This window comes from Pyrenophora tritici-repentis, chromosome 1 (genome assembly GCF_003171515.1).
Source record: "Pyrenophora tritici-repentis strain M4 chromosome 1, whole genome shotgun sequence".
Taxonomy (NCBI): domain Eukaryota; kingdom Fungi; phylum Ascomycota; class Dothideomycetes; order Pleosporales; family Pleosporaceae; genus Pyrenophora; species Pyrenophora tritici-repentis.
The window spans coordinates 8969961-8984345 of record NC_089390.1 but is presented as its reverse complement, the minus strand read 5'-3'; the positions used below and the strand labels follow the sequence as shown (position 1 = coordinate 8984345).

The window sequence follows — 14385 nt, the reverse complement described above, 5'->3', positions numbered from 1 at the left end:
TGTGAGGTTTTTGGGCCAATGTGGTTGGATGGTCGGCTAGTGGGATTTTCCCTGGATTGTGTGTCTGGTTGGAAGATCATTTGGTTGATTGGGAGAAAAGTAATAGGTGGGAGTTTTTTGTCTTTGTCAGGGCCGTGTCTTGTGATGAGGTGATACTGCATCCGTGGACGGGATGGGTTTGGTGTAAGTCGCGATACTTGCCGCTGGCTGGGGAGCTAGGTACGTTTGTGTCGTGCTTGCCGCGGGTAGTCGATGGAGTGGTGGTGAAGATAGGAATAATCAGGCCAGTGCGGTGGTGAGAGAGGTACAGTGCTGGTAACACCGGTGTCTGTAGGCGCTATCATTTTGGTGGTGCTCCATTGTAAGTTGCGACTACACGCAACACCATTACCCATCTCGGCCGGCTCCAACCAGCAACCAAAGTAATAAAAAAAATACCCCCGTTGGGCGGACCATTCCTCGGAGTGGGTCGTTCCCCATGTCGTCGAGCACTTCCTTCGCAGGGGGTGCGCCGCAGCGTGAAGCTGAGACTGCGCAAGCAATGCGTTTGTATTACGATAGTTCGTTTCAGGTTCGTCAGCTGTGGTGCTTGACGCGGACTATGAGTTTGAGATTGATGTGTGTGCGGCCATGGAAGGGGTTTGGCGCGCGGTCTTGGTGCCATTTACCTTTCGCTTGCGCTTACCCTTTCTCCCCCACCACGCCAGGTTGGGTGACGCATAACGGTCGACGCAGGTTGGGTGACGGCTGTCATCATGACTGATGCTGGCATCTTTGATTGACCCGATCATGCGCAGCTGAGTGGAGAGGGCGGTTTGGCACGGGGGAGGCATCGATGGCGTAAGGCGGACTCTTGCAATGGGCACACGGGCACGGCAGTAGGAGAAAGATGTGGCAGGGCAGATATTGCTCTTTCTCTTGGAGATATTGAAACTGTGCCTCTTGCGCGAAGTAGAAACTACCGCTGGCCCTATTTCTTCGCTCAAGCAAATCAAGAAGAAAACAAACAGAAAGCTATTCTCATCTGTCAGACCAGAAAGCAAGAAGAAACTGATTCCACGGACTCACTCGGTAAGCGCACTTGCATCCAAGTTTCACCCCCACTACACCGCTCCCCCAACCAAGCCGATGTATGGATCCGATCGAGGTGTGCTAAGTATGCGGTCTTGTCTGCTGGCCGTCGAGCGTCTTATCTCTATAGCAGGCCAGAGCCAATAGGAAATGCGTCTTCTCGTCTTGCAGCTGAAGCAGAGGCGGGCGGACCAGGGGGTCGAGTTGGTGCATGTGTGGCCTGTGAAGATCGCCGGACCAGGCTCGACCTCTCGCTTCCCACCCGGCGCAACAAGGAGGGAAGCGTACCATGCCATGGCTCGTGCGTGTCCGTTTTGCAAGCGGGTCCTACGACGCGGGCCCTTGTGGACTGAAAACTTATGAAGAGCGGCGGCGCGGGCTGCCATGTCTGTTCTCTTGCGAAATCTCTTGGCTTGTTGTAAGCCAATACTTTAACGCACGTTACGCCCACTTTGTTGTGTTTGATAATTTTTTGGCTTCAGGTTGCCAACTAAAACGTCTGTCTACTCCCAAACCACTTCGAGGGACGCCTATTTTCAACACTTGTACTCTGTTTAATCTACACTTCACCTTTCCTGGCTGGTCCCACTACGTCTCTACGTGTATTTGACATATTTGTATATGTAATCGTGGCTGTAGAAGGCTGGAATACGGATTCGTTATAAAGATGCGTCGTCAACTTCCTCCAAGTCATCTCAAGGTTCCGCCCGGTCCGCACGCGTTTCCAAGACAACAGTTTCTCGGCCAGGATACGGTTGTTGTAAATCACTACGCTGGAATTGAAAAGGCTATTCCCGCAATTCCGTCTTTGCCTGGATTCCGCACGAGCGCCGGTATGTTGATTTTCCCCTTGGCACGTGGGTGTCATGGTTGGTGATGAATGGTCGTGTGCTCGGTTGCCGGTCATGTCAATGCACATATGGATATGGGCTAACGCGCAGAATAATAGCTTTTCTGACTTCGCTGAGCGCAAATCTCAGAATCGATCCTGACCTCCCTTCACCCTTACCTACACCGACGTCTTTTCAATTAAACAACTTTGTCCGGCCGCTCCCGCCCACCTCGCTCTCCTATACAACAACTCCCTCGTACAACCCATATCCCTCACCTGCCGAACATCAAATCATGTCCTCAAACGCACCAATCGCGCCGGCCAAGATTCCTGCCGATGAGCTACCTCAACTGTCCACGTACACGGCCGAGTCGCAAGAAGACCGCGTCGAAGGTCTGCGCCTGGTTGCAGATTCGGTAGCACAACAACGCCAGGTCGCAAGCAAGGTGATGATGTTCCATCCCGTCTCACTAGCCGCCTATGTTGTCACTATCGCCATTGCAGCGCAGTACATGATCCGCTGGTACGAAGACAGGCTGATGCTTGCGACGACCCTTGGGGGTATCACCATGACGTTTCTGATTTTCATTCGGTGGATGACAGGTGGTTACATTGGCATGGCGGAAGACATCGACATGGAGTGGCTGGGTGATGACAGGCTTATTGTTGTGAAGTGGGGCGAAGACGTCATCGGCTCGTTGGTTCTAGGCTGGGCAGACAATGATGCAGCGAAGAAGCGCGGCCGAAGAAGAAGGGGCAAAGCCGTCGTAAGGGCTTGGACTGTCAAATTGAAGTATCGCGGCAAGGGCGTTGGCGAAGGTCTGTTGGAAGAGGCTGTCAAGGTTGCGGGTGAAAGGGGTGCAGACGGCATTCTCTTCGATGCCGACCATGCCAGTAAGTCGTCTCACACATCAGTCTTCTCATCCCATACTAACAGGCAGTAGACTCTAAGCGTGTCCTCCCCTCCATCTTCAACGGTTTCCTCAACAAGCAAGACGCAAAAGCCGAAAAGGCCCTCCAGAAAGTTGCTGACGCAAAAGGCAACTTCCGCCAGCGTCAAAGCTCACCCACCTGGGGTAGCAGATAGCCGACCAATATCTTTCATTTTTGTTGCAGAGCAAGTTTTGGACTTTTGTCTCCGGTCCCGGTGAGGAGTTTCTATTCGGAAGATACCCATTCCTCTCGTTGATGATACCCAAACAATCGTTGTCGTTTCCTAGCATCCACACATTTACTACCTTTCTCCTAATCTGATCCACACGTCGAGCGTTTTCGCCATCATCATCGTACAATCATACACTACAGTAGTCAAGACTCAAGATAGACGCGCTTGTGTCGGTAGATTCAATGACGAAATCTCGCACCACTAGTTGCATACGCCCTTTTCCGTTGGCCTGGTGACCCGGCTTTCGCCTGAAGCTGAATAGATTGGCCGCTGATACCAAACCGTCTAGTCCGGCTATCCTATACGCTATCCCCCTCATCCAGCACTACACTGCCCGGTTTGCTCTTATCGCAATGTGCTTCTTTGTGCCTGGACATGTAAGACAATATCCCAGCGTCCTGATAACTGTGCATGTAAACGATAAACCCTCGATATCAACACCTTGGCGGTGAGTTCCGGTTCGTTGATAGATTTGCCCCGCGTGGACGCCCGCTACCCCTCCATTGACAATCAGCGGCCTAAGAGGACATGATTAGGGATCCAGGCTTTCCCAGGCTTTCCGATCAAGGTTGCACGCCAAGCTAAGTACATGCGGAGCCAGAGACGAAGGGCTAAGAGATTGTTGCCAATAGTCTTTGGGTGATCGGCCCTTCGCACTGATAACGTTCCAGGCCTCGATTACACGACAGGACAAGGCTACTATCACCAAGTCATTCCTCTTGTCGCACTCGTCATGCCCATACATAATCTCACAAGCCAGAAAAAGCCCCCGTAAAAGTAACCGCTCGTGAAAGGTAAGACCACGGTGATTTTCGGACTCCGGAACTCCTATCACTTCAGCGCGCGGCTGCACCTGCCTCTGCATCTCCATCAACGGAACTTGCGGGATATTCCTCGCGCAGCTGCAGTATGACTTTCTGTGACAGAATTAGCAACTGCAGCAGCTACCCCAACACATCCGGCACTGGGATCGTCGTGAACGTGCGAACCGCGCGCGAGGATCCGTTGTTACACCCTGCTGTGCCGCAGTGGAGAATGAGTTTGCAACGTACCGCTAAAGCCTCTGGATTTGCGCCGTTCTCAATCAGTGATACGCAGTAGGAGAGTTGTTGGCGATCAAGATGCGTGTTCTGGGGTTGTGGTCAGATACGGACGCCTGAGCGAGGCGCGGGTCTTGCTTACCAGCAGTGTTGCTATTTCATGGAGAATGTCGATGACCTCCCGAGCGGCCTTTCGGCGGGCATCAGCAGACGTTTGTTCGGCGGCCGGCATTGTCACGAATGATATTTGACGATATTTTTGTATGCGAAACGGGTGGCTGAGGATAGTTTGTCTTTGTTGACAGACGTTCTCGCGTCGCAATGTCTGGAAGTCGCGACGCCGAACCCCACACGCGCGGTCCTCTCACGTGATGACAAAGTGCTTGGTAATTGCCCCTCCAGATCTTGATCCGAGGCTTCTTCTCCGTCGACATGAGTTTTATGTATCACAAACCATTCGTTATGCCGCAAAACGACTCTTGCTTGGATACTTATAGAGCGAAATAATGGATGCTTGCGCGCTTTTCATGTTTGATCTTGATCTCATCGGTACAGCTTCAACTGACCATCTGAACCACAATGAGCTTTGCGGTACTTTTTTAGCATTCAAAAACTCCACGTATCCATCAGATTTTCACCACGACGTTATATCCGCATCAAAGAAGCCGTCTCGCGAATATTGCACCCGAGGGCACCACGATTCCCAGTGATGGTGGCAAGCGTTAATTGGTATGCTCCGTGACTTGTACAACACAGAGTTTAACTTGGAATCTGATTTTCCAACAAACTCTGCACATTTCCGGTGGACCTCATCCTGAACAGGAAGATGCTCTTGTGGAGCTTGCACACGCAGCAGACAATGGTTTTGATATGACTCATCGTGTGAGCGACCGTGAATAAACAGCCAAAGTGATTGTTGGTCTTGGAGACCTAGTGATATCCGACGGCAAGAAGAAGAAAACGGAAGAAACCAACATCGATTCAGGAATAGACGGTGACTGGATTGTGCAATGCAGAACCTATCTGGGGAGGAAAAGTGGCCTGCAGTAAGGCATTGTGGTAAATTGTCTTTCGAGGAAACATGTTTTACAGCTTAAGGATTAATCAAATTCAAATATAGTTAGCAGAAGTTGCACTGATCTATTTCTTCTCCTGTCTGCCATGGTGACATCGCGTTAGACCCTGAGGCTAAGGCTGATTCGAATACCCCGCTAGACCCCACACGTGTTCCTAAAATGACGATCCAAGAGCGACACTTGACTTACTCCATAATCCAACATTCAAAGTATCGGCAAAATGGTGTACTACTTCTCCTCCAATACGGTGTCACCGTCAGCCTTCATATATGTCGGCAAAGACAAGGTTGAAAGTATGATGATGTCTTGTCTCCACTCTGCGCCTCACAAACCTACTTAACCAACGAAGCCTGACAAATACAAGAAAACCCCCACTAACAAAGACGGTAGACGAAGAGCTCATCAAATACGGCTGGGACGAGGATGTCTGGTTCCACGTCGACAATCTGTCCTCGGCTCATATCTACGTACGCCTCCCTGAAGGCGAGGATTGGGAAAAAATGACAAAAGAGCTACTAGTCGACTGCGCGCAGTTGACCAAGGCGAACAGTATCGAGGGAAACAAAAAAGACAACATCACGATTGTTTACACACCGTGGAGTAACTTGAAGAAAGATGGCAGCATGGCTGTAGGACAAGTCGGGTTCAAGGATCAGCGCAAGGTGAGTGCAGTCGACTGTGAAGTGCATGGTTTCGTGTGAAAACTGATTATTGTATTTGTTTAGGTCAAGCGCATACATGTGGAACAGCGGGAGAATGCTATTGTAAATCGTCTCAACAAGACCAAAGTGGAGAAGTTTCCTGATCTGAGAGAAGAGCGGGAGGCGAGGCGGGCGGAGTTGAGGAAGAGAGATCAGAGTGCTTTACAGGCAAAGGTACGTGGATTTCTCTATTTTGAACCACACTTGTTCCGCAAAGGGTCTTCTTCCAAGCGTCGCACTCAATGGACGAGTCCTGACGCTATGATAGAGGAAAGAAGAAGCGCGCGTTGCCAAGGAACGCAAGGAGCTCGCATGGCGAAGAGACCATGCTTATGACGATGTTATGACTGAGGAGAACCTGGAGGCGAACAGCAACGAGAACCGCGACGAGAACTTCCTCGAAGACTTCATGTAAGACTCTCCTTGCTCAGACATCAAGTGAGCGTGACTTAGTTTGGATCGCGAAGTGTCATGGAAGGCAGGCATATTCCCATGCTTTCATTGAGCATACGGATGTTGTGGTTAAAGGTATCGTATGCGGTCGTCTTGATCTCGAGCTCATCGCGAGTCCTGGACTGAGGTCAATTGTGTCATATGGGATGATGACAGCAGTGGGACACATACATGGTCCTTGATTGATAATTTTTTGTGCGGCCTCCAGTTTCCTGTACCCACCAGACGAACAGGAGATTTTTCACGATCTTGTGTTCCAGTCCATTCTCCTTGGTAGCATATTGGAGAAACTCAATCGTGTTCTGCACCTTTTGAGGCTCAAAGTCGGTAGCAGAGCCTCTCCGAAAGGCCAGACGGATGCGGTTACGCAATGTATACCGAGCCGGTTTCGAGAATTGAACTGCCCGCAGACTGTGACGATATACGTGCCTGTAAGCGTGTACGATTGCTTCTTGAGACATTTTGGCCATTGGCCAGACCAGAAATCGCGCGTCACGTCGGCGCCCGCCTGTAATCCATTTACTGGGCTCGGCAAAACGTCTCGCCGGCGTCCGCAGCCGCCCGCCGACAACAACCTCGCGCCCGCGCCCACTCACTCCCCTCTCCTCGCAACACCGCTCACACGCCCAAAGCCCCGCCGCTACTTGGGCACACTGAGCTTGTAGAGAACTCTTCGCCGCTTGTCGCATCGACTTCTGCACGCCAACGTGACTGTTTTGCTTCTCGTTTAATTCGCTAACGTAACACTCACGACGCAGCATAGTATTGTATGGGTCACATTGGAACCCCATGAAGTAGCACAGCCAGCATCATGGCTAGGATACAGAATCAGCGCGCGTCACAGCGCAATGATGTGCGTGATGGGTCGCGCGCTGCGCTGAGAAAGAAGAAGAACAAGGACCAGTACAAGATCGTACTGGAAGCAGTCACCCAAGAGAAGAAGAAGCTGCACTCTATTGTCCGTTACCAACGCGCCATTGTCGCACTATAGCGTGACTAACACAGGAATAGCTCACATATGCCTCGAATGCGCCAGACGGCTTTGGCTTTATCCCTGCCGGCCATCCTGAATTCACGGAATGGTGCAAGGAGCAGTGCAGGCAGCGCAACCTCGACGTGCACATCGTCTCGGTGAGCGCCCTACCCACCACATTCAGTGGGCTTGACTAACAACAGCCTAGGCCAAACCGAAGAACAAGACGCATACAGACCCTGCCAAGTTATCGCACCATGTTCACCGTGTCGGTCACCACTTTCCCATGCGCATCGTCAACCTCGCCTGCAGCAAGTTTGGGTACGATTATGACATCCGAAAAGGCCTTCGGAAAACCAATGATCGCGAAAACTGGATTGCGCAGCGCTTCGAAGCCTACTCTTCGCGCCAAGCCAACCAGGGAGGTCCGACCACTGAGAGAGAGACAAAGATGTATATCCACGACGCTGTTCGCGAGATGTTCCCCAAGATCCCTGAGGCAGACCTGCAAGCCATTGTCGATCATGCGTTCGAAGAGGGCACCGACAGGGTAGGTAATGCCAAGGGACTCAGCTTGGCCCGTAGGGTGCAGCTCGCTGTCGTCGCACATATCCGCCACATGTACACAGACTACGACAAATTACTCAAGTCCGACGGTTGGCAGGCAGCCAGGGCTCAGGTCGAGCATGTCTCTCTCGCCAAACTCAAAGAGTGGCGCGACGAAGCTGGCGAGCAGAGCAATGAGCTTGAGGAGACCTTCCGCGAAGTCATTGTGATTGATGATGATGACGACGATGACGACGACAGTCTAAGCTTCACCTCGTGCTCCATGTCTATAGACGGACGTGAACCGAGCATGGAGATTATCTCCCGCCGTATGGATGCGCAAGATCTACATCCTAACCTTAACGCAGACTACCCACGTGTCGAGGCAGATCAGGTGAGGCAAGCACCGAGAACATACATGGTCGCTCCGCGTTATCCTGTGCCTCCGCGAGCAACTCCTTTGTCAGTTTCTTCGCATTTTCAGCCACAGTCACAGCAGTCATTCCAACCTTTTCGAGAATCATTTCCGTCTCAGCCGCGTCACATTCCTCGCAATGACCCACACTACCACACCCCCAGCAGATACATGGAGCCGTAAGTTACCGCAATATTCCGGATGCTGGATCGCAGCTAATTCTCTAGACAAACAAGTACAGCTCAGGCTCGCCCAACCTTGGCAAGTGCGCAGCCGATGATAAGCAAGATCGACGGACAAATGTATCAAGTGAGTTTTTGACAGTCAAGCTCAAGGAGCACGACACCAGATATCCCTTTCCTTACCCTTGTTCCGAGCTGACACACATAGCTTCAACCCATCGGCCAAGTTGGTGGTGGTTCAAGGTCGAAGTATGAGCCTCCATACACTGCGGCACGTAGCGCGCCAGGATACGTACAACCCTCATCATCTCGATTTAGTTCCTTTGACAGATCATCAGCTCCCGCAAGGCGTCCATCAGACCAGGATGTCGCCCTACCTTCGGTCGAGCGTGAAACCATTGATCTGACTTCGCCCCGACGTATTCCAGCATACCAGCAACCTGTCCAAAATCATGAAGCGCCCACCAGGTCATATGATGATGTACATGCATACAAGCGCAAGGTGCCCTCCTTTACTGTCGATGACGAGAGGTTACATCCTGAGCGGTTGATCAAGCGTCCGATGCTCGTACATCGTGAAGAAGCTTACACTCGTACTCACAAAAACGGAGTACCTGAGTTCCATCCGAATCAGCAAACGGGTTACTACAGTGCGCCACGGGGAGCGCCGCCAGAGCCTGTCATTGATCTGACCTCTAGTCCGGATGGCAGAGATCGTCCCCCTCCCCGGCGCTCAGCTGTACCTGCTGGTTTGCGTGGATATGCATATCATCCAGAAGTACCGGCTGGTGAACCGTCTCGTTCGTACATGTCTGATACTAGGCTGTATGAGAGACGTGCTCCTCCTGCTCATGACAATCCTTTTCAAGACGGACGGCAGCCGTTTCCCGCACCGCGAGATGATGTGCGTTATACGAGAAATGGATCTCGCTATGGCGGATGAAGTGCTTTGACGTTCAGCGTTAGCATGTTTGGTGGAGTTCTCGGTTTTTCCTTCGGATGATACCCCCTTTCTTTTGTTTGGCACACATCTTGAGAGCTCGTTCTCGCATTCGCGAATCTCGTATGTCTTTCTAGCACATATCGTGAAGGACGCAACTCTCGTACCGTCTACATGTCACATGGAAGAGTTACATCATTGGGATGTTGCTTCAGTGCACAGTACGGCGCAGAGTTAAACGGTGGAACTTGGTCTATAATCATCACATGATGGACAGAACAGGCCTTTAAAAGGAGGCGGCGTCAACTATTGACAGTCTGCGTCGACTCCAGAAATCTTCCATATGAAGAAAGTGCGCATGTATAAATATTAGAGAAGTGCCAAGAGGTATATACATATAATATGAAGTTTATGTACAAATGCTACTTTCTCTCCTTACCTGTGATGTCCCGAGCTCATATCGGAAGTTGGCAGAAGTGGGGCAGTGAACTCCACCGGGTTTGCAAAAGTTCAATTGTGACTAAACATTACACGGTGGAGTGTTATACACACTCTATCCCACCTAAAACGTTGTACATTAGTATCTCATAGCATCTTTACCTCCATGTCGTAATCATATCGTCCTGTTTCCATTACATGCTGTCCCAATCCTGGGAAGAAATCAAAACATGTCAACATCATGAAGCAATTAGAACCCCTCGCCAACCCCCGGTACTATCCTAACCGTATGTCCATCTCTACTCGACTTGACTGCAATATCCCTCTGCACCCGGATCCCATTCATTTCTACATCGGTCTCCCTCCAATCATGCGCGCTTATTGTTCCTCGCCTCAACATGCACCTCCCGTCGCGACAAGCGTGTCCAGACATGACATCCGAGGATCTCTCACCTGTGGCTCCTGGCAACGACAACCTCAGCTGGTTGAGAATGGTGAATTCAGTGCGGAGCTTGATTGCATAGACAGCCGCTTTGTAGAAGCCCTGCAGGAAGAAGAAACCCGTGTAGCACAGCACCATGACGGTTGCATCGAGCATAATGATGAAGACGTTTACGGCGATGAGATTGCGCAAATTGCGACGGGTGGTGTTGCGGCAAGAGCCGAGGAGAGTCATGTCCTTGAGGTGTGAGGCAGTGACGCGGATGTAGAGGACGCCGATGATAGTTTCCTGTGTAGTGAAAGCAGCAAGTTGAATCTTATCCCACGTTATATTGGTGTGGGTGAGTTGAGTGGAGAAGCGGGAATGGCGCTGAGTATAATTAGCAAGATGCATCCGAGTGGAGTGAGTGGGTCATGGCGTGACTTACGGCGACCAAACCCAAGACAACAGTTGTAAGCCCAAATAAAACAGCGTTGACGATGATCATCCATAGCACATAGTTTGCGATACGCGGGGTGAGCAAGACGAGGTTGAGGCGCGAGTACAGGACGAGAGACTGGCATACAACGAAAGTGAACCATGAGAATTCGATGAAGATGATAGAGTAATAGGATGCCCATATTTCCAGGTCAGACAACAAGATGACGATGCCGTGGACGATGATGCCCCAGCTACAGAGGAAGCAGCTCCAAAAGTACAGACTGTACCGCGTGGCTCTGATGAGTAGACGCACGTTGAGCTCGGCGCAGAGGTAGAAAGCGATTCCCAAAAAGGCTGCTGCGAGCATCCATGTTGATAGGGTGACTATTTCGGCGTTGGGTGCGGCTGCCGAGTCGATTCCCGAAACGCTGTCTTTGCCGGTAGCGGTCATGGCTGCGAGGGCATTGCACTAGTGACTACGTGCCTGCCACTTGAGTTTTGGATTCCTAACATTGTCAGGTATGCCTTAACTTAAGGTGTAGGAGGGGTCAGGTGCTTATCTTAGATGCCGCCCTCGTATCAGTTAGTGGGGTGAGTAGGATCGCTGCTGACATTTCTAGCGGTGAAGTGTGTGGCGTTTGTGGCAGCTGAACTAAAATCTTAGAAGACGCAGTCGCCTGTGTTACCGAGTTCAATATGACGATCTTTCGAACAGCTGAGTTTTCATATGTACGGCAGTTGCGGTCATCGCGATAAAGACTCTTGGCTACAGGAGAGCTGATTTGCTACCTACCCAGAATAACCGATGTGACCCTCATTGGGAGTATTTGGTTGTGGCAGTGAAATTAGAGTAAAAGTCATGCTCACGTGTTGTATCGCTACACCTGCTTGTCACGAACCATCGCTACCAGACAGCTCTAGTGTCCGTATTATGGTTCACGAAGCTAGTGTCCACGATCTTCACAGCCTCCATCAATGTCTCATTTCTTCGTACCTACGCCGACACCGACGCCGACGCCGTTCTCCTGTCTGCTCAGAATCTTCTTAGGGCCCCAGGTACCAGCTCTACCACCAGGATCCACGCGACTGTTCTTGGGGCTCATCCTCTCACCACCATATCCGGCGGCGGCGGCGCCGCCGCTGTTCTCTTTGGTATTCTTGGGCGCGGTGACCATGATGGATGTAGGCGTGTTCGGCGCAGCAAGTGAAAGCCCAACAACACTGCCACTCTTCCTGCCTTTTGGCTTCTTGTTTCCCGAAGTCTCAACCCACGTACCACCCTCCTTCCTGGCTTTGCGCTCCTGCTCTTCTTTCTCACGCTTGGCGCGCTGCTCCGCCTCTCGCTCTTTGGCTGCCTTGTCACGAGCCTCGCGGCGAACTCGCTCCTCTTTGGCCCTCAATTCGGCAGCTTGTTTCTCCTTGACAGCGCGCTCGCGAGCTTCGTAGGCTTTGGCGATAGCATCCTCATCAAGACGGGCTTGGGCTTCGGTCTCAGCGCGTGCTTCGAGTTTAATGCACGGATAGCAAGGAAAGTGCGATGGGCGGAGTTTGTCATCTTCGCCAATGTCGGGGCAGACGGTGTTGGAGAGGAAGCCAGGACGGCACATCTCAATGTAGGGGCGGTCCGACTGGTGGTTGCACGTATGCATCTTCTTCCAGTACTGACACATGCTGTCTATGCGGATCGTTAGCAAATTGTGTGCGCTGCTAGCACTTTGACGAGCTTACAGAACGAGTGTACGGTGCTGTCGGAATAAGAGTGGGATGTTTTTGTAGAAAGGTGAGAGATTTATGGGTAGGTTGTGGGCGTGGAAGCCTAGAGTAGTTGGCGGGCAGGCGCAAACGGTGAAGTGAGCGAAGGCAACTTCCTCGTGGTAGTTGGCAGGCACAACGGTGAAGTAAGAGAAGGCGACTTCCCCACTGCAAATCGCCACCCGGGTGTCATATAATACTTGACATACTGGTATAAAAAGGCTGCTGTAGTCGCCAGACAAACCTATTAGGTGCTTGTCAAGTATTTTATGACACACGACATGAGATCAAGATAGACGAGTCCGAGTAACCGATCTAGTCTGGTAGCCTTCAAGAGTAGGATTGCTGGGTCGCTGGACCGTACCATGTCACTCGAGCGCACGATGAGGCTGAGTCAGTCACTAGACGGCGCAAGACGTGACGATGGAATGAAACGTCGCAATCTGGATGATACGCTGCGATAAAAGCTCAAGTAATAGATACTGAGAAGTTATAAGTATAACAAACTATAAGGGTATATCCATCGCCGTAGACAGGCGACTAAGATGCGATGCGCACCTATGTGGGTGTCCCAGGGTATTCAACCAAGACCCTAGACGATGCCTAACGACGCATTTCCGACTCAAGAGACGCCATACAAGAGATGACCCATAAATATACATGGAAAGGTGGCTATTCTATAAGAGTGCGAGATGTAGATTTCTCTACGCCTTGCTCTTTCGCCGCATCTCTGGGCGGGCGCCCCGATGGTCGACTTGTGTAATGCGACTACCGCCCATTTCCTTGAACGTTGATACAAGCGTGTCAGTTTGATCTAGTTCCTCGATCTCATCGCCGCCTCCGATGCTCTTGCCCATGACTAGGATGTTGGGGACGGTACGTCGACCGGTCGACTTGTGTAGGAAGGCCTGTAGTTGCTGGCCGATTGGATTGGTGTCGAGCTCAACGACGTAGGGCTCGGGCTTGATGGTATACTTTTCGAGCAGAATGTGCTTCGCCTTCTTCGAGTGTGGGCAGTAGGACTTTGAAAACACAATGACTACAACGGGTTAGCAGGTGCGCATACCAAGACATGCAAGTGTCTAAAATACCAGGACTCTTCTTCAAGATGGCATTCAATTCCATCTCGACCTCGTGTTCTTCAGGCGTCTCGTGCTCCTTTATGGCCGCCTGGTCGCGTGGTCGACCGCCTTGCTGTGCGACGCCGGGGACTCTCTCGCCATCCACCTTGACTCTGCCTGCGACGCTCTTGGAATCTGGTCCCTCGACCGCGACCCTGTGGTATGTGTCCTTGTCTTTGGTGGCCTTTTTGGCTTCCACCTCGGCGGCTTTCAGTCGCGATCCAATGCTGTCTGCATTGCGTTGTTTCGCGGCTTGAGCATATTCCTTCTCCTGTAAGGCTTGTTGGGTCTTTGTGTAAAAGTCTGATGTTTGTGTTTCCTTGGCTGCTCTGGACATGTAGAATAAAACGACAATTATGGTGACAATGAGGATTGTAAAGAACCTCATGCGACGTTGCGACGGCATGGCGGCGATGTGTGTGAGGTTGCTATGTTGTTTGGAAACTGCGGCTCAGAATACCAATGGAAATCCTATGGGAATCGTATGAGAGTGGCCTTCGGACGAGTGCCTTGAATGGGCGGTAGGGCGGACTTTGACGTTCGAGGCGAAGCGGGTGGGCTGTTGTGTCGGCCGCGCGAGGGCAGACGCGTGATGTGCAATTCAAATCATCCAATTAAACTGATGTCTAAGACGTGTGTGGCTATGTCACTGCGACAGAAAGAAGTAGACGGTAACTGCTATTTGGACAGAGGCAGTGCTGGGGGTTTAGATTAGAGAGTGTTGATCGTTTCGTGGGCCTGAGGGCCTGGGTCGGAAACATTGTGGAGAGATGTTGGCCCTGGCTTCCTGACGTTTGGCGTCATGCCGCTTTCCGCCT

The 14385-nt window shown here is 51.4% G+C and overlaps 10 protein-coding genes across 10 annotated transcripts; 5 read left to right on the top strand and 5 right to left on the bottom strand.

The window, feature by feature from the left end:
* Positions 1-1738: 1738 nt before the first annotated feature.
* PtrM4_034810 (uncharacterized protein) lies at positions 1739-2017 on the top strand (the record flags this gene model as incomplete). Its single annotated transcript, XM_066104093.1, has 2 exons — positions 1739-1904; positions 2013-2017. The coding sequence occupies 2 exons, from the start codon at positions 1739-1741 to the stop codon at positions 2015-2017; spliced, it is 171 nt and encodes a 56-aa protein (XP_065966295.1).
* A 179-nt stretch (positions 2018-2196) lies between these two features.
* PtrM4_034800 (acetyltransferase) lies at positions 2197-2990 on the top strand (the record flags this gene model as incomplete). Its single annotated transcript, XM_066104092.1, has 2 exons — positions 2197-2797; positions 2848-2990. 2 exons carry the CDS (start codon positions 2197-2199, stop codon positions 2988-2990), a joined length of 744 nt encoding a protein of 247 aa, XP_065966294.1.
* A 914-nt stretch (positions 2991-3904) lies between these two features.
* Positions 3905-4340, bottom strand: PtrM4_034790 (mitotic-spindle organizing protein 1; the record flags this gene model as incomplete). The annotated part of the gene is made up of 3 exons (XM_001939298.2): positions 3905-3985; positions 4121-4198; positions 4251-4340. 3 exons carry the CDS (start codon positions 4338-4340, stop codon positions 3905-3907), a joined length of 249 nt encoding a protein of 82 aa, XP_001939333.1.
* Positions 4341-5404: 1064 nt separating this feature from the next.
* Positions 5405-6300, top strand: PtrM4_034780 (coiled-coil domain-containing protein 25; the record flags this gene model as incomplete). The annotated part of the gene is made up of 4 exons (XM_001939297.2): positions 5405-5477; positions 5575-5846; positions 5910-6059; positions 6154-6300. The coding sequence occupies 4 exons, from the start codon at positions 5405-5407 to the stop codon at positions 6298-6300; spliced, it is 642 nt and encodes a 213-aa protein (XP_001939332.1).
* A 34-nt stretch (positions 6301-6334) lies between these two features.
* On the bottom strand, positions 6335-6799 carry PtrM4_034770 (Complex1-LYR-1 domain containing protein; the record flags this gene model as incomplete). The annotated part of the gene is made up of 2 exons (XM_001939296.2): positions 6335-6455; positions 6510-6799. 2 exons carry the CDS (start codon positions 6797-6799, stop codon positions 6335-6337), a joined length of 411 nt encoding a protein of 136 aa, XP_001939331.1.
* Positions 6800-7149: 350 nt separating this feature from the next.
* On the top strand, positions 7150-7508 carry PtrM4_034760 (uncharacterized protein; the record flags this gene model as incomplete). The annotated part of the gene is made up of 2 exons (XM_066104091.1): positions 7150-7296; positions 7350-7508. 2 exons carry the CDS (start codon positions 7150-7152, stop codon positions 7506-7508), a joined length of 306 nt encoding a protein of 101 aa, XP_065966293.1.
* A 659-nt stretch (positions 7509-8167) lies between these two features.
* PtrM4_034750 (uncharacterized protein) lies at positions 8168-9397 on the top strand (the record flags this gene model as incomplete). Its single annotated transcript, XM_066104090.1, has 3 exons — positions 8168-8451; positions 8500-8581; positions 8663-9397. The coding sequence occupies 3 exons, from the start codon at positions 8168-8170 to the stop codon at positions 9395-9397; spliced, it is 1101 nt and encodes a 366-aa protein (XP_065966292.1).
* Positions 9398-10082: 685 nt separating this feature from the next.
* Positions 10083-11145, bottom strand: PtrM4_034740 (UPF0104 domain containing protein; the record flags this gene model as incomplete). Its single annotated transcript, XM_001939294.1, has 2 exons — positions 10083-10643; positions 10702-11145. 2 exons carry the CDS (start codon positions 11143-11145, stop codon positions 10083-10085), a joined length of 1005 nt encoding a protein of 334 aa, XP_001939329.1.
* Positions 11146-11674: 529 nt separating this feature from the next.
* Positions 11675-12364, bottom strand: PtrM4_034730 (Trichoplein multi-domain protein; the record flags this gene model as incomplete). The annotated part of the gene is made up of 1 exon (XM_001939293.1): positions 11675-12364. The coding sequence occupies one exon, from the start codon at positions 12362-12364 to the stop codon at positions 11675-11677; it is 690 nt and encodes a 229-aa protein (XP_001939328.1).
* A 786-nt stretch (positions 12365-13150) lies between these two features.
* Positions 13151-13973, bottom strand: PtrM4_034720 (GrxC, Glutaredoxin; the record flags this gene model as incomplete). Its single annotated transcript, XM_001939292.1, has 2 exons — positions 13151-13485; positions 13538-13973. 2 exons carry the CDS (start codon positions 13971-13973, stop codon positions 13151-13153), a joined length of 771 nt encoding a protein of 256 aa, XP_001939327.1.
* Between the last annotated feature and the right edge of the window lie 412 nt (positions 13974-14385).